Source organism: Vulpes lagopus, chromosome 18, assembly GCF_018345385.1.
Source record: "Vulpes lagopus strain Blue_001 chromosome 18, ASM1834538v1, whole genome shotgun sequence".
Taxonomy (NCBI): Eukaryota; Metazoa; Chordata; class Mammalia; order Carnivora; family Canidae; genus Vulpes; species Vulpes lagopus.
In genome coordinates this window covers 42,192,427-42,211,117 of record NC_054841.1, presented here as the reverse complement: position 1 = coordinate 42,211,117, position 18,691 = coordinate 42,192,427, and the positions used below count along the sequence as shown (strand labels likewise).

At 42.2% G+C, this 18,691-nt stretch overlaps 1 protein-coding gene across 1 annotated transcript in view; it reads right to left on the bottom strand.

Moving 5' to 3' along the window:
* Positions 1-18,691, bottom strand: part of PCSK2 (proprotein convertase subtilisin/kexin type 2) — a 249,775-nt gene that overhangs the window by 47,305 nt on the left and 183,779 nt on the right. The window contains exon 7 of the mRNA XM_041732130.1: positions 5,215-5,303. Coding sequence (XP_041588064.1) covers positions 5,215-5,303 — 89 coding nt within the window. The remainder of the gene's footprint in view (positions 1-5,214; positions 5,304-18,691) is intronic.

Below are 18,691 nucleotides of genomic sequence, written 5' to 3'. Positions count from 1 at the left end.
AGATTACATAAAGGGTTGAGTAAAGAGTTTTGCATTGTGCTTGACACACTGGAAGAGTATGTGTTATTTACTATTATTATTATTGTTAATAGTATTTTGTTGCTATCCTTACGCAAGTATCAGTGGGTATTTGGGCTAACAGATCTAGGGGGTTGAAAATAGAGCTACCCTATAACCCAGCAATTGCACTACCCAGTATTTACCCGAAGGATACAAACATAGTGATCCAAAGAGGCACCTGCACCCCAATGTTTATAGCAGCCATGTCCACAATAGTCAAACTATGTCAAGAGCCCAGATGTCCATTGATAGATAAATGGATAAAGAAGATGTGTGTATACACAATGGGATATTACTCAGCCATCAAAAAGAATGAAATTTTGCCATTTGCAGCGATGTGGATGGAACTAGAGGGTATCATGCTAAGTGAAAAAAGTCAGTCAGAGAAAGACAATTATATGATCTCAATCATATGTGGAATTTAAGAAACAAAACAGAAGATCATGAGAAGGGAGGGAAAAATAAAACAAGACAAAATCAGAGAGGGAGACAAACTATAAGAGACTCTTACTCATGAGAAATAAACTGAGGGTTGCTAGAGGGAAGGGAATTGAGGGGACAAGGTAACTGGATGATGGACATTAAGGAGGGTATGCAATATAATGACACTGGGTGTTATACAAGATTAGTGAATCACTGAACTCTACCTCTGAAACTACGAATACATTACATGTTAATTAACTGAGTTTAAATTTAAAGAAATAAAGGATCTTTGGGGCCAAAGATTTTAAGATTCTGATGAAAAAGTGGAAAAGATGTGCCCCTGGAGATTTACACACTCTATTTATGTAGACAAACAACACCTGAAAGATACATGGTGGATGCATGGTCGTAGTGCTCGGTAGCCTGGAGCAGCCAAGGGTGTAGGGGCAAAGGAGTCCCTTGTTTCTCTTTACTGATGGGCCCTAGGGAAGCTCTTCTGTTGGTGCTGGAACTTAGAACATTACCATGGTGCCACTGGAAAGGAGGGAAGTGGTAAGAGGGTGTGAGAAGGCCCAGGTCTCCTTGGAACTAATTTGATTGAGATACAGTAGCAAAGGTGGGATGGTGCCAGGAGAAGAAAACATACTTTTGCTTCCTGACAGAAATTCTATCAGCTTTGGGTCCTATAATCTTTATGCCCTTAATCTCACAACCCCATTCATTCCATCCGTTCTCTCATTTAATGATTAATCTCTTGCTGATCACTGACCCTTCCTTGTCTTGATTCCTTCCTTGCTTTCTGGCACTCAGCAAATAGGCTTCAAGCATCTGCTGTGCACCAGATCTAGGTGCTGAGGTGTTGTTCTAGGTGCTGAGGTCAGAGAAAACAGACATGGCCCCTGTCCTCATGGAGACTCATCTGCCTGAGGAGAAAGATATTGATCAAATCAACATGCGCAAGAATATGGGCAATAACTGACAGGTCATGTCTTCCCAGTTAGTGCTGGGAAGAAAAAACTGCACACGCCATATCAAGCGAGGATGAGGAAGCTAGTCTGGGAGGTGATGCTGTAGGAAGCAGTGGGGAACCAGAGAAGTACAGGATCAAGACAGTGGCCAGGTAAAGCCTATGGGGAGGTATTCTGGGTAGAGGGAAGAGCAGATTCAAAGGCCCAGCAGTAGAAGTGTGGCTACAGCTTCCTAATTTATACTTACTAGGCAGTTTTATCTAAATTATATTTACCCAGGGACTAACCATGTATGTACAGGAACTTATACGAGGAAGGTGGCACCACAAATTGAAGGAACAGGATGGATGACTGAACAGATGCTATCAGGGACACTGGTTCACCTTTGGAGGAAAATAAAACTGGATCCCCAGCCTGCACGACAACACGCATAGGCGGAATCCAGGTGGACTAATGACCTCATGTGAAAGTTTGGGGGGAAGGTATTTGCACCGTTTGTAACTGACCAGGAGCCAAGATCTAGGACATACCAAGAAGGTGTGCAAATCAGAAAGAGAAAGGAAGCCTAGTGGAAAAGTGAGCAAAGTTTACGAATCAATGAGAAACCCAACAGGCTTAACAGGCAGATGAAGAGATGCTGTAGGACTCTTTCCTTCTCTCCCTTCACAGGATTCATTTAATCATCTTATCTCCACTTTCCTATTCCTGGACTAAAATTCCACAGCACCTTAACTCAGTCCTTTTTTGAGGACAGGCTGAAGAGAGGCCCGGGATGCAGCGAGAGCTCTGGCGCCTCGCTACCTGTAACCGAGCACCCGGGACCAGCAATGATCTCCTCCGGCCACCAGGTGGCGCCCGAGACACCAGCTCAGACCCCGCCAAAGGACACATTCTCTGGAAATGCGCGGCTCATTTGGAGTCATAAAAACCAGACAACTTTTGGGATTGCAGCCAGAAGGAACACACTCTTTCCCTTAAGAGTGTAAGATCCAGGAGGCTGAAATTCCGCTTTCCTTGTAACTCCCGGTTGACAGTCTAGAGCTTCCCCCCGGGGACCTCCTTGCGCTGCTCCGGGGAGGCCCGGGGCTGGCGGGCACCGCGCTGCGGGCACCGGGGGCGGCGGCGGCGGCGGCGGCGAAGGGGGCTCCTGCGCCCGAGGGCTTTGTGCGGCCCGGCAGGCCCCCAGCAGCTCTGGGCTGTTCCGGGAACCCCAGAGCACTGCCGTGGGGCCCGAGCTCCCGCCAGGTCACGTCTCTGAGTGACCGGGCTGCACCCACGGGCCTCGGGCTGGGAGTCAGTCCGCAGGTGAGGCAGAGGTCTGGGCCGCACCTGCCTGGAGCCGCGGCCCCGTCCGGTGCCTTTGCCCGGGTGCTGAGGTCAGGATGGGGGATGGGGGTTGGCGGATACACGCCCCAGCGTCTCCACCTGGCGGGGCAATCCTGAGGGGTGTCCCCACGGTCCTGCAGAGCCCAGCCTGTGCACGGGAGCACCCAGCTCGTCTGCACACCCTTTGCTGCTTCCCTCCCTCCCAAAGAAACTCCCTGCTCCCGTCAAAACTATGGAGGGAAACTTCACTAAAATGGAATCGGGAGTCCAGAAGGGGGAGCCCTATCACCCAATAGCAGATACAGGCAGACCTGTCCGTTACAGATCTCGGTAGCGCCCTCAACAGGAAAGGATCGACAATTTCTGGCCCCAGCTGGAAAAGATGGACTTTGCATCTCCTGCAAGAAATCCACGACCTCTGCAGATCAGCCAAGGAGAAACACCATCACCCTGAGCTCCCGCTTTTCTCCAATGGACTTTCCTTCAAAACAAGCCCTCTCAACTTCCTCCAGAATAACATTCCTCAGCTTTGTGGGACTTGCCTGTGGTTTTGTCAGCTTGCAATGTCCTGAATTATGATTCTCTGTTGTCCTGAATAAACCCATTTTGCTGGCAAAATAATCTGGCTCTCTTATTTCTTAGGTTAACACATTCAAATCCTTGTCTCATGGTTCTGTTTTAGGGAGTTCAAATGAAAAGAACAGGAAAGTTAGGTACATTTGAGGAGCTGCTCAGATGTTTTCAAAGTGCAATAATAGAGAAAAGGATAGAAGGCAGATGGAGAAAGTAAACCAGTAAACCCTCCTAGGCCTTGAGCCGAGCCTAACTCAATTTTGCAAAGCAGTAGTTCTAAGAATCCCTTGTACACCGCCACCCCCTACATTCCCCCCCCCAAAAAATCCCTTGTTAAAAAGAAACCCAGTTACTTCCAGCTCCAAAGGCATTTTGAAAGTATACTTTGAGATCCAAATTATTTTGAAGACAATCACTGTGAATGGGAAATCCAGGTTTAAAAAATTTCATTTGTGAAAAAAAAAAAAAAAAAAAATTTCATTTGTGGATCCCTGGGTGGCTCAGCGGTTTGGCGCTTGCCTTTGGCCCAGGGCATGATCCTGCCTGGGTCTCTGCCTCTCTCTCTCTGTCTATCGTGAATAAATAAATAAAATCTTTAAAAAAATGAAATTTCATTTGCTTCCAGTTTACCCTGTGAATGGAAAAGCTACCTCAACTCAGATACAACCCAAGGTCCGAGCCTGGATTATAAATTATTAACTGGGAGTTATTCTTTCCCCGGAGCTCATAATGGCTTCTGACACTTTAATGCCAGCATTTTGAATGCACACAAAGTAAAGAGAGCAGAAACCCAAAGGGCAACGCTTCTCCTATTTGCATTGCAGACTCTCCAGATGTGTTCTTTTGTGAAATTCGGCACTGAGCTGAGGTAAGCCTCCCAGCAAACAGTGTTGAAAGAGGTTGGGGGTAGGTTTGTATAGGTTGCTCTAGCTTTATTTAGGTCCTAGAAATGCAAGTGTCAGCACAAAGTGTGTTTATGGTTCCATTAAATTGCTAGGGAAAAAATATCAAGACAGTTGTAAAAAAAGAAAAACAAGTTTGAGTGACTCAGCTTTGAATAAATTAAGATCCAATTTAATGCAAAACTTGGACTGTGCCAGGAGCCACTCCACTCTTCAGCATGTTGTTGACAGCTTAGGAACCCCTCTCATTCTCTCTCCCGCTCTTTTTTGGAGAGGGGGATGTTGGTTTCTAAATTTCTAGTTATCTGCCACCCTCATTTCTAAAGCTCCGGGTAAAGGTGAAATTGTTAAATATCCTTCCCGTGGAACTTCATACAAAGGTTTTAGGTAGAATAAATTTCCTTAGAGAGGAGATGCACAGTGTAAAAAAAGAAAAAAGAAAAAAAGAAAAAACATTTTTTTTAAAGAGTTCTGAATTATGTTTACAATAATTTGTACACATCTTTTTATATTCTATAATCTTTATTTGAGTCTCAGTAAAACGTTACTGATAATAACACAAAAGGGTACAGTCAGCACAATTCCATTCATATTAAAGTTTAAAAGCTGGTAATTACCACTATTTGTTGTTGGAAATCAGGACCGTGCTTATTCTGGTGTATATGGGCATTAACTGGACGTGGGGAAGGCTTTGGGGTGCTGGTAACGTTTTTGTGTTTCTTGATGGTTTACATGGATGTGGCCAGTTTGTGAAAATTCACTGTGCTCCTGACCTATGCAGTTTTCTGTATTTATATCACTCTCGAATTTTAAAAAAATCTGTTTGATTTTGCCAGATAGATTTTTTCCCCCTCTTGCTAAATCTACTAGTCCCAGCTCTGCTGCTCCAGTGGGAATTTTTGCCAGGCCCCTGCCAGGCTGGAGACCAGAGTGTCAGGCCTCCTGGCGCGGGGACAGCTTACCTGCGACCTTGGAGTTGTATGCCACTCCGACCCCACAGATATTGTTGTTGGCTGCGGCAGAAACCTCCCCTGCACATCGGGTCCCGTGGCTGCGGAGAAAAACAAAGGCAAGTTTGACAGGGCGTCAGGACTTTCACGGAGGTTCCTTAAATTGTGTCAACTGGAAGCAATTTGGTTCTCTTCACTGATCTAGCTAGCCCCAGCCGCACGAGGAGGGAGCAGAAGGCAAGCTGAGGGCAAAGCACAAGATGACACTCCGCAACCCACCCCCCCTCCCAGGTGGGACGTGTGTGACCTTCCTCACGCACTCCTGGCTGCCCAGAAGCTAAAAGAAGAAAAAATCAAATGGTTAACTCTGGGAAATCCCATCGGCAGGACCTGAGTCTCCCTCAGTTTACAAAAGGCTTAGTGATTTACATGAAAAAGCGTTCTTATCAGTGACCTAACTCCCAGAGACCCATAGATTGGATTTCCTGGAGCCCTAAAATCACCCTTCCCTCCACAGTGAGGTGAAAAACAAAGGCAAAAGGAAATGCAGGTAAAACTAAATGTCCTAATAACCTGCAGCCCACTGACCGGTGCTTGAGGCAGGCAGAGTATAACCTCCCTCCAGGAAACTCCCAACTATCTTAATGTTTTGCTAGAGGGAAAAACAACTTTAGCTTGACGGTGGCAAGGCTTCCAGTACCTTTTAGGTCCTCTTTTGTATGTGAAAGTCCTTTTGAAAACCTCCCCAACTCCCAAATTCATAGTCAGTTCTCAGGCTTGTAATCCAGCACATTTCTGCCCACGGGTCCTGTCTCCATGCTTTAATAAAATCCCATTTTGGGGGGCATCTGGGTGGCTCAGTGGTTGAGCGTCTGCCTTCATTTCCCGTCTTGATGGAGGGGTCTTCCGATGGAGTCCCGCATCGGCCTCCCCACAGGGACCCTGCTTCTCCCTCTGCCTATGTCTCTGCCTCTCTCTGTGTGTCTCTCATGAATAAATAAATAAAATATATTTTTAAAATAAATAAATAAAATCCCATCTTTGCACCAAAGACGTCTCAAGAGTTCTTTCTTGGCAATTGGCTCTGGACCTCACCAACATTCCAGAACGACCTCAAGCGCAAGGCCCACACACACTTCCTGTGTATCTCCTTTCTTCAGCCTCTCTCTCCTAGCTGTCTTCTTCACCTTGACTTGTTTCTACAATAAAGAAGCTTCTCAGAGCATTTTCACCCTTGAAGTTTGATTTTTAAAGTTTTTAGTATCTTCCTGCAGAAAATACACTTACAGGTTTCCGGTGAAAACCGAGCACGTTATGACAGGTTTGTGCTGGTTAGAACACTTCTGATTTTTTTTTTTTTTTTTAAGCACTAGAATTGTGAGCTACTGATTATTTTCAAGCCTGGTTCTCTACACAGGCGTACAATGCTGCCTTTCAGTTCTGGAATAATGGTTACTTACCTTTTTTGGAATATAGCCTCCTTCAAGGGCATATGGAATGCTGTGGATTCCTCCCTTCCCCCAGGAATAAGAAAACATACACTGGCAACATTTTGCATGCAATTTCAAGGGGTGCAAAGAACCTTTGAGGCTGACCAGATTAAGAACCCTGGGCATTTATTCAATAATCTTTCCAAGGTTTTCCCAGCCTTAGGATTCTGAGCAAGATTTTTTCATGGCTTATGTTCTAGACTGTTATCTGCAACAGACACCATTAATTTTCTCCCTTTTGTTTGCTCTCTCCTGCCTTCAACCAAAGGATTCTAAACACTTCTATCCTTCCTGTGCACATTTCCTCTCTTCTTGAATTGAGCTGACTTGGTGACTTGCTTTGACCCATAGAATGCAGTGGAAAGATGATTGTATCATTTCTTAAGAGGGCAGGCTGCTCTGCTCGCCTCTACTGGGCACATAGGAGAGTTTGGGGTAACCTCAAATGGACGAGACCATGTGGAGAGAGAGAGACTGGAATTTCCATCTCCAGTGAGGCTCCTCGACATGTGAGGGGTGAACCATCCTCCTCCTGACCTACCTAGATCACTCCAGTCAGTGGCAGGTGGAGAGAGACAGGCCGTCCCTACCCAGCTTGCAGTCTGTGCCCAAATGTTTGTTCTTTCTTAGGGCTCTATGTTTTGGGGTAGTTTGTTAAGTCACAGTAGAGAACTGAAACAAGTATAAACTCTGAGTCAATCAGAATGCTGTGCTTTAACCCTAAACAGCATTCAAGATATGGGAGGTTCTGATGGTACAAGTCATTTGAAACAACTGGCCCCAATCCCCAAAAGTCTATTCTAACAGTCCAGGAAGCAGCTAAAGGATAATGGATCACATTATTCAGCGTGCGGGAATAGTGTCAGCACAGCCTGCTGAGGAGATGGGTGGTGAGGGTTGGCTTTTCCACTCACTATTCCAACTATGGCATACATAAGGAAACGTAGGGTGGAGGCGCTTATTGGCTGCATGGCCCTAGGAGATTAAACTTCTGCATCATTGTCTAGTGTACTCTTTGCAACCTCCTCTTGGGGCAACCGAAGCAATTGATCGCACCGGCTCTTTAAAAAATCCACACCCAAGGATGGAGGAGGGGAGAAAAGAAATACTATTATTTTTTCCTTTGATATGAGCAGAAGTAAATCCTGCCTCTAAAAAAGCTATATATCTCATGGGCTCCAAATCCCCTTTGAACAAATCTATACATTGGGTCCAAGTAAACCTCATGATTACTGCAGAGACGGCCCTTATAGTAAAATATCTGTGAAAATAAAGTTTTCTCTCTACTTGTCTTTAAGTTTTCTATGGATTACATTCGAGATTTTTGAGAAGGTGCTCAGTTATGGCTTAACTTGATGGGAGAGTCTACCTTGGACCTGGCTTTCACAGCCCACCTTATTCCAGATGCTGAAGGAAATGCCAAATAAGTTCTGAAAAACAGCACAGAAGCACACACACATGTGTGTAGGTGTATATGTATGTGTGTGTATGTACATATAATGAAATATATACGCTTTATATATTTATCTTGATTCATAGATATACTTCTGATGTACTTATTTCAGTGTATAGTTATATACTTATATAGTTATAGGTAATATATACTTATACATTCTATATAATCCGTATACTATATATTTAAATATATACTTACATAAAGTACGTAGCAGATGTAAAGTACACATATACTCTTCATGTATGTATGCATATATTTTAAAATGGAACTTTAATGGATATTGATTAAATTTGGCTGGCTTGCATGCTGTCTGGTTCATGCTGAACAAATAAATATTTAAATAAAAGATTAAAAAAATCAATGCCCTGTCTAATTTGGCTGAGCACTAATTTCCTTATTATTTAATAATCTGCCCTGTCAAAATCTCTCCAAGACTTGAAATATGCAAGTAGGCCTGGCCTGGGAGAGTCAATATTTTGGCCAGCACCTGAGAAGAACATGGATGTACTGATAGAGGCTGCATGACAAGTGGAGCCCTGGTCTAGGTGATAAAGGAGATGGGAAAACGAATATCTATCTGCCACATCCTCGGCAGTTCTGCACCACCAGATAGTAAGCTCAATGCCTTTCTTGCCTCACCCCCTTTCATCCTCTTAGGAGGGTTATGAGAAGGTACCGCCCCATTTTACAGATGTCAGAGTTGAATCTCAGGAGGTGCTGGCCCAAAGGCGCACAGTGAGAAGGTGACTGGGCCAGATCTGAGACCAACACTCAGTTACTGAACTACCTCACTACACTCCCAGCAATGCTTACAAACTGCTCACCAAAGGCCAGAGGATGCATGCGTGTGAACTGGCTTGGGCAAATTAAAGGTGCTGAATGCTTCTGAATTTTGGCCTTTAATTGGGAAGGCAAATGTTGTGGGCTATCCAGAGTAACATGTGGGAAGAAACATTTTATTGCTAAGGCAACGCTGATTAATTATAAACAATGAGTGGAGGTTCCCCATCATTGTTCAGGATACCAGGTCTTTCCACACACACCCCTGGGCCTTCATAGGCTCTGTTTTCATAGCCTCGAATACCTTTCCCTCTCTCCTACCTTCCTGACCATTTCAGACAAATGTGCCTGCTCCCCTGAATGTCAAGAAACTCTTTTTCCAAATCCGTTTTCATTTGGCCTCGTTGCTTTCTTAAGAATATTCAGTAGTGCGGTGCCTGGGTGGTTCAGTGGTTAAGCGTCTGCCTTTGGCTCAGGTCATGATCCCGGAATCCAGGATCGAGTTCTGAGTCAGGCTCCCTGCATGGAGCCTGCTTCTCCCTCTGCCTCTCTCTCTCTCTCTCTCTCTCGCTCTCTCTCTGTCTCTCCTGAATAAATAAAATCTTTAAAAAAAATGTTCAATAGCTCCCTCCTGCCTCTAGAATAAAACCTAAGACTGTCAGATGTAGAGCTATAGGGGGTGAGGAACAAATGTCAGTTGCTCAACCAGCCTCCTTTTAACTAAGGTCAGTGGGAGGGAAGCAAGTGGCAGGAGTCACAGACGTGTTGCATTGCCAAAATGGCCCCAACCCCTGACCCTCCCGGGGCCATGTCCTTGGCAATGTGATTTTCTTGCTCCTTCCATGAAGAGGTGAAGTACATTTCTCTCCTCTCTTGAATCTGGCTGGACATGTGACTTGCTGTGGCCAAAAGAAGGTGGTGGAAATGAGGAGCTGACCCCTCAAGAGGACTTGCAGCTTCTCCTCTCTTGACATCCTGCCTAGGTGCCATGTGGACAAGCCTAGGCAAGTTTATTGAATGGGGAAAGCCAAGCAGCCCATTACCCCTGGTACTGTGGCTGGCAGCCCTCTGCCTTCCAGACGTGTGAGAGAGGTCATCCTAAACCAGTCAGTCCCTAGCCAGTTTGCCAACTGACCACGGATGCATGGGTGAGCCCAGTCCCAAGCTGAGCCAGGTCCAGATCAACACAACTGCCCAATTGGCCTACAGATGTGTGAGCAATACTCAGTGCTTACTGTTTTAAGATACTAAGTTTTGGGATGATTTGTTATGTGACATTATTTGGCAATGGGTAACTCATACATACAGTGGACAAACAAGGCAAGAGGGACAATCCATGGTTAACTCATGGGGGATTGGGCTTCAAATCTGGACTATGATGATGATTGCACTGGGGCTTCCTCAGACAGCTGCAGTGGCCATGGAGGTGTCTAAGTGAGCACCTGAGGCACTGCCTCGACCCTGGGAATCTCCAGAGAGAAAGTCCAGGCACGCCTCTTCTTTTGACATTGTTGGCCTTTCACTAGAGTGATTTGGTCATCCCTCTGGCCCATTCTCTAGCCAAAAGCATGTGCCTCTATATGTACTCCATTCAAGGCAAACTATAGGATACACTGACTGTAGGCAAATACAACAACTCTCATTTATTTATACCTACCACAGGCAGGGCACTGTGCTGAGAGAGGTATACACGTTTTTATATTTACTCCTCATATAAACTATCAGTGCCCCCTTTATAAAGGAGAGGAGTCTGAGGCATATGGATAAGGGGCCACTTTTCACTCAGGAGACAGAACCAGAAATCGGACTCAGGGCTGCTGCTTCCAAACCCCTGCTCTTACCCTTGACTATCATCTATTCCTGGCTAACAGAAAGCTGCAGATAACAAGCCTGATGGTCAATTTTATGTGTCAACTTGGCAGGGCCAAGGGGTGCTCAGATATTTGGTCAAACATTATTCTGGGTGTTTCTGTGTCAGTGTTTTGGAGAAGATTGGTTGACTTTGAGTAAAGCAGATTGTCCCCTATAATATGGGTGGGCCTCATCCAATCAGTTGAAGGCCTAAACAGAACAAAAAGAGTGGCCTTCCTGGCAAAGAGAGAATTCTTCAGCAGACTGCCTTTGGACTTGACCTGGAACACTGGCTGTCCTGGGTCTCCAGCTTGTCAAACCACCCTACAGATTTTGGACTTGCCAGCCTCCATCATTGCATGAGCCAATTCTCTATAATAAATCTCTTTCTGCATACATATCCTACTGGTTCTATTTCTCTGGAGGACCCTGACTACTACAAAAAGTAACTTAACCAGTTTTCTCTGGTTTTTAGCTCACTCATTTATTAGTACCATTACTCCAAGTTTTCTGGTACAACATTGTCTGTTACTTTGCAACATGATTTTTGTTGGTGGCAGAAAATGCTAACTGATCACCAAGCTTATTTTCTCTTCTTCCTGGGGTCCAGGTTAGCTCCTTTTCTCAGGCTCTCTTGCACTGGCATGCAGCCATGCGACTGAATGATGCTAATGCAATGTGGGCACATGGGATGTATGCTGCTTCAGGGCATATAAACTGCTCATGACTGCTTATCTGTGCTCTTTCCCCTCTTGCAGCTTGTGGACAAGCATGGTAACTCTAGAAACAAGTATTACAGATGGAAGATGCCCACATCCCTGGATCACCCCTTGGAGGGGAGCCATTCCACAAGGAATACACGGAGGAGCTGGTAGGCAAATGATAAATTAGTTTTATTGTGTTAAGCCACTAAGATTTGGGGAAGTATTTGTTACAGCTGCTGGCATAACCTGAACTAGTGCACTTTAATTTTATTCTTATTGAATGGTTCTTGTTAGTAGCTGCTGCTCGAGATTGTCTCTAGAAGGTTGAGGGTGCCATCAATACCAAAGAGATGTTTGGGTGACAACAAGGATGTGGGGGTGATGAACATCGGACAAGGCCAGCCTTGAAGAATAGAAAAAAAAGTCTGTCTTGTTTGATCTCTTATTCTGTCCCTAGTTCTCAGGGTTGTTTGGTGGGTGAGAGGGCCTTTGGGCATTGGCAGATTTAATGCACACTCTTTGGCTGGTGGGTAGAAAAGGTTCTGTTAACAGCACTGGGTCTGGCTGACATTTTGATGCTTCTATTTTGGCTCAGTTTATTATTATTATTATTATTATTATTTTAAAAATACCAACAAATTCAATGAATAACATGATGAATCTCATATGGCCACCACCCAACTCTTTCAAAGCCAAATGTTTTCCATACTTTAGATTTTTTTTTTCTGAGTATACTGTAGTTTATCCAATGGATCATCTACTGATAGACATCTGGTTGTTTTTATTCCTTAGTTATGTGCATATTTGATTAAGCTTTTTTTTGCAAATCAACTTAAAGAAAAATACAGATATTTTTTTTTCCAAAACTGCTTATATATCTCTAAAAGAATGAGAGTATCCTAAATAACCACAAAGCCATTATCACACATAATATAATTAACAAAATGGTAGTTGGTTTTCAGGGAGAGCAGGAAGACAAAGCCATTGCTGTGATGGTAAGAGGGAAAACTAGGGCAGCAGCAGTGTGTAGAGAATATAGGAAATTGATTCAAGAGGCATTTAGAGCATAGGGTCAGGAAGACTTGGTGATATAATATCCTCTTAAGATACCATCATTTTACCCATGAGGGTAAATTAAATCTCTTTCGACCATGTGTCTACTTTCATTCTATTATAGACCATATAGCTTTAAACTTTAAAGCATATGTCTTGAAGAAAATTAACCCTTGAGGAAAGAAAAGGATAGGTAGAATGAAGAACATATACCCTTATTGTCATGGAGACTCTGGTCATACAAAACTAAATGGCAGGGCAAATATGTAGTACAGTTATGATCTCCGGCCTAATCCTCACCTTCCTGAGCAAAGCAAAGTGTGTATTTCTATGCATTACTAGTCTAGGCATCTTGCATATTCACATGACCATAGGAATCTTTAATAACAAGTGTACATTCCATGCATTTTATATTGGCATAAAAATTTTTAAGGGAAAAAAAAATTTAAGGGAATAACTCTTTACCAATACAATCAAAGCTCTCCCTGAGGCCATATCTCTCTTTGCTTCCTCAGAAGCGACCACTCTACTAAGCTGATGCTTGGAATGTATGTGCATTTTTTTTTTTATACAATTACTTTATAATCAGATACACATAAGCATATATGCCACTACTTGCTCGTTTTCAAGTTCTATATAAATGTTTCACAGTATATAATCTCTTAAATTTGTGTTTTTCACTTGAATTTCTGAGGTTCATTCATAACTTCTGGTGCATTCATTTTTAGTGCTGTGATGTGGTGTTGTGCAGTAGTTCATTTATAAGTATGCTGTGGTTTACTTATCATACTCCTACTGATTGGCTTGTAGGTTGTTTGCAATTTGCTTGCTATTACAAATAATTTGAAAAGAAACATTTTGTACATTATTACTTTGTGCACATGTGTGACAGTTTCTCTGGGGTGTGTATGTAAGGGTGAAAACAGGCTTTTTGGATATATATTATCTCTTGCTGAGTGGGAGAGTGTCAACTTTAATATTGTCAAAGTTGACCATTTGTGCTGATCCAAATGCTGTGAAATGTATCTTATTGTTTCATTTTGCAACTTCTTTTTTTTTTTTTTAAGATTTTTATTTTATTTATTTATTCATTCAGAGAGAGAGAGAGAGAGAGAGAGAGAGAGAGAGAGAGGCAGAGACACAGGCAGAGGGAGAAGCAGGCTCCATGCAGGGAGTCCGACGCGGGACTCAATCCGAGACTCCTCCAGGGCCATGCCCTGGGCCAAAGGCAGGCACCAAACCACTGAGCCATCCAGGGAATCCCCTGTTTTGCAACTTCTTCATTGCTAGGAATGCTGGGCATCTTTTCATACATGAGTAAGCTCAGGCGTTCTGTTAATTAACTGCATATAACCTTAGTCCATTTTTTTTCTATTGAGTTATCTTTTTTCATGGATTTATAGCTGTTCTTTATATATTTTGGATACTAACCCTTTTTGCGTATACACCTTGTATGTATCTCCTAGTCTGTGGCTTGTCTTTTAACTTTATTGTGATTTTGAACCAAAGTTTAATTTTAACTTAGCTTTCTCAATCTTATCCTTTTCCTTGTGGTTAAGTGTCTTGTTTAAGAAATCCATCCTTAGCCCAGGATCATAAAGATGTTCTCTTACATTTTAATTCTAAAAGATGAATGTACATTTAGGTCATAATTCTCCTAGAATTTATTTATGCTCAGTGTGTGAGGTGGAAACCTATTTTCAAAAAAAATAAAAAAAAGGAAACCTATTTTCTCCCTATGAATAACTAGCACCATTTATTGAATAACATTACATTATCCCTGTTTTATTGTTTTTATTGCAATCTTGGTCATTTATTAAAATTCTTTTATATGGGAATCTACTTCTGGGTTTTCTATTCTGTTTCGTCGGTCTTCTTTTTCTTTCCCTATGCTCATCCTTCTCTCTCATGATTATTATGGTTTTCTACTGTTTTGATATTTGGCAGGCAAAATTTCCTCACCTTGCTATTGTGGTTCATCTTTACCTTCTCTTTTATTTTTTCTTCATACTCATTCTCTTCCTCCTCCTTCTTTGTCTTATTGTATTCTTGGCCCTTTGTGATTCCATATCAATTTTGGGATCATTGGTCTAGTTTCACGGAAAAATAGTACTGAGACTTTAGTTGAAATTGTATTGAATTAACAGATTAACTTGATATCTTTATATTTTTCCATCTTCCCATCCATGAATTTAGGAGGCAACTCCATTCATTCAGGACTTCTTTTATGTCTTTTCTAAATTTTATAATTTTCTCCTTGATATTCTCATGTATCTTTTCTTAGATTTATAATTATTTTATTGGCTATGAGATATGGCATAGTATCAAATAAAAGAGATGATAGGCAGCATTCTTATTTCACCCAGTATTAAAGAGAATGCCATCAAAGTTTCAGCATTAAGAATAATGTTTTGTAAACTGGTGGTTACCAGAGGGGAAGGGGATGGGAAAAGGGATTAAGGTGAAAGGGATTAAGAGGGGGATTAAAAGGGGATTACTTATAGAATGGATAAATCAAGGGGGTGAAAGGTGCAGCATGGGGAATATAGTCAATAATATTGTAATGATGTTTCGTTGTAATGGATAGTGACTGCCCTTGTCATGGTGAGCACAGCTTAATGTATGAATGACTCTGTTGTACTCCTGGAATTAATGTGGCATTGTATGTCAACTACACTTTTCCCCCACAAAAAAAGAAGAATGTTTGCTGTAGGTTTTTAATAAACAGTGTTATCTTCAATTCAATAATTATCTCTTCAACTGAACCCAGGCTAGATTTTTATCACATTCTTTGGGATTTCATTCCAAAGTCTACATTTCTCAATTGCAATTGGTTCCTTCTCATATTCATGAGTTTTGCCTGTTTCCCTATCATTTATTTTTCTTTTTAAATGGATGTTATCCATGCACTTACCCTTCTAAGCAAACTAAACATAACTTACTTTAATGTCTTTTTCAAGGCTCTCAGACCATAAAAGATGCTGACCTCGAGGAAACAAACATTTGCTTGAGGGGAGTTGTGGAGGAAGGGATAATTGGATGATGGGCATTAAGGAGTGCACTTGAGGTTATGAACACTGGATGTTATATGCAACTGATGAATCACTAAATTCTACCTCTGAAACTAATAAAAAAAAAAAGACTCTCGGGAATCCCTGGGTGGCTCAGTGGTTTAGCCCCTGCCTTTGGCCCAGGGGCATGATCCTAGAGTCCCGGGATCAAGTCCCACATCAGGCTCCCTGCATGCAGCCTGCTTCTCCCTCTGCCTGTGTCTCTGCATCTCTCTCTCCTCTGTGTCTTTCATGAATAAATAAAATCTTAAAAAAGAAAAGACTCTCCATAAAATTAATTTCTCCTGGTATAAATTCATGTCTTGATTTTTAAATTGTGTTTGATGTGATTTCGTTTGTTTGTTTGTTTTTTTTAGATATTTTGAAATGTTAGTTTGTAGGCTAATTTTGAGTTGGAGGGGTTTTTTCCTTTTCTTTCTCTTCTTTTGGGCTCCTTTCCTAGTTATTGGTCCCACGGCTGTTTTAATGGACTCCTTAGTTCTATATCCCACAACCAAGGCTATAGTGTTTTAGGGCTCTGGATTCACAGAGATAGTGAAGATAAAGTGAATTCATTCAGCAAGATAGTGGGCAACTTGGCCAGGTTCATGGACATGAGGCTCTAGATTCCAGTCTCCCTAGGTCTACAGATTCTTACACAACCAGAGCTCTATAGAAGCTAGCTACAGTCTTTTCAGCCATGTCTTCGGAGAAAGATACTTTAATGTTAGATAGATTGGAACTGAAATGCAGAGATCAGTTATGTTTCCTGGCTCATGTTCAGTGCTATCTGCAGGGGTAAGCCCAAAGGTCTGCATAGGTGAGCATGTACAGCTGCTTCTGGGGAAAACTCCAAGTCTTCTGGTAAGCATCCAGTACTTTCTGGAGAAGTGAAGAGGCTTTCCATCTTTCTGACACCAGATGCTAGGCTCTTCAATCTTCCCAGCAGATCAACCTTGTTTCATGCATTTAAGCTATCTTCAGAAATAACTGCTCTTTCAATCAGCAGTGCAGAAACGCAGGCACCAGACTTTGGCCAGAAAGTTCAACCTTGAAGTACTGCTTTCTAGTTTCTGTCAAAGGCTCAGATAAGAGATAGAGTGGCCTGAGAAAGATGGGTGAGGTCATCCATTGACTTGTTTGGCATAAACTTAGAACCTTTGTCTTAGCTCCTGAGACAACGCTTCACTGAATTTCACAATTATATTTGCCACCATTTAGGGAATGCCTACCGTGTGTTATGCTCTGAACCAAGTACTCTGTATGTGTGTCTCTAGTCCCTCATATAAACCTTCTAGATGGAGTTTCAGGCCCATTTTACAGATGGGGAAAAGTATTCGGGGATCACTTAATCTATTCCAAATAACCCAACACTACATTTGTCCATTATAATCTGCTGTATTTTCTCCCTTAAGGAAAGAATTATTGCCACCTGGGTGCCATAACCCCCGCCCCCATATAGCATGCATAACATTAGTTTCCAAGCTAGAAATGACTATACCAACTTACAGAGATTTCTTTTACAGTCTATATAATTCTCTCCATAATCCCTACATCTGTGTTATGTCTATTTCTTTTAGCTAAGGGGGAGAATTTTAAATAATAAAGACTTGTCTAATCCAGGTACGGGACCAGAAATCTTTTTATTTTTATTTTTTTAAAATTTATTTATTCATAGAGACAGAGAGAGAGAGAGGGAGAGACACAGGCAGAGGGAGAAGCAGGCTCCATGCAGGGAGCCTGGCGTGGGACTCGATCCTGGGACTACAGGATCACACCCTAGGCTGCAGGTGGCCCTAAACCCCTGCGCCACGGGGGCTGCCCCAGAAATCTTTTTAAAAAGCAACTGTGTGGTATTTCACCAATAGCTCACAACAGCTCACAAAATTAAACTATGTTGGATTTCACTGTACTCCAGTTTGGGTAGAGAGACAATTGATTGCAAGCTGCAGTATTTGAGCTAATATTGACTTAGAAGATTGTCTCAAAGCTCACATGAAAGAAAAAGTTAGATTAGGTATTTGAAAACAGTTTGAATTTGATTAGCCAGGAGGTGATTTCAGAATTAGTTCATAAAGACAGGAGGGAAAGATGTTCGTCTATTTCTAAACCATTAGGTGTCACCAGGGTAAAGTATCAGTTTCCATCAACGTGCAAATATCCAACCAGAAATGGCCGTTTTTCTCACAGGTTCTTTTTTGGCCTGTCACATAGCGTTCTTCAAGATGAAATATGACTTTTAATAAGAAAAAAAGTTAACCACTGAAAATCTTTCTTATTTGAAGGTTTAACTAATACTATCAATCAAATGAGGTCACGCAGAGATCCATGTTTCTTGGCATCTGTTTATCTTCCTTCCTCCCCTCACCCCCATTTTGGTTACTTGAGCAATAAATGTCTTCTCCCTTCTTGGATTTATAGTAAACTCTTTGTGGTCAGGAATTGCCTCTAATCCAGAATCTCTTACTATTTAGGGCTTATGAGAGAAAGCGTGCGACACCGTTGTGATGCTCCATAAATTCTGCCGATGGCAGGGATGACATTTCAGTGGTGAACGCTTGTCAAAGAAATGCTATGCAAGAGGGATTTTTATGGACAGCAGCACAGTAATGGAATACAGATCTGCGATGCATCACCAAACATTGACCTAAAACCTAGCAAGGCTGGGAGATTATTGACAAAGCGTGGGCTGCAAAACTTGGAAGAAGCAGGCTACTCTAAAATGGACAGGTGTCAAGGCCACTCAACATGTTGGCATGGCTAAGAAGGTATGCTACCCATCCATCAACCAGCCAATCAATATGTATTGAATGCCAGCAAGGAAAAACATGTAATGCTAGATCCTGATACTACACAGGAAATTGGTTATATCTGTTTTGCATATTATTGATGTTCACTAAATGTGGATTATTTTCTACTTTTTTGCAAATTAGGTTACCACTACTAATATATTATTGTCTTGCTTGAAAGTTTGTATTTCTCTGATTGCAAGCTAGGAGGAAAGTATACTTCCTTTACAAATTTCTCGACTGTGTTTCAAATATATCCCTGGAGCTCAGATATTGCATATAATTATTAAATGGTTCACAGTAGAATAAACCCACT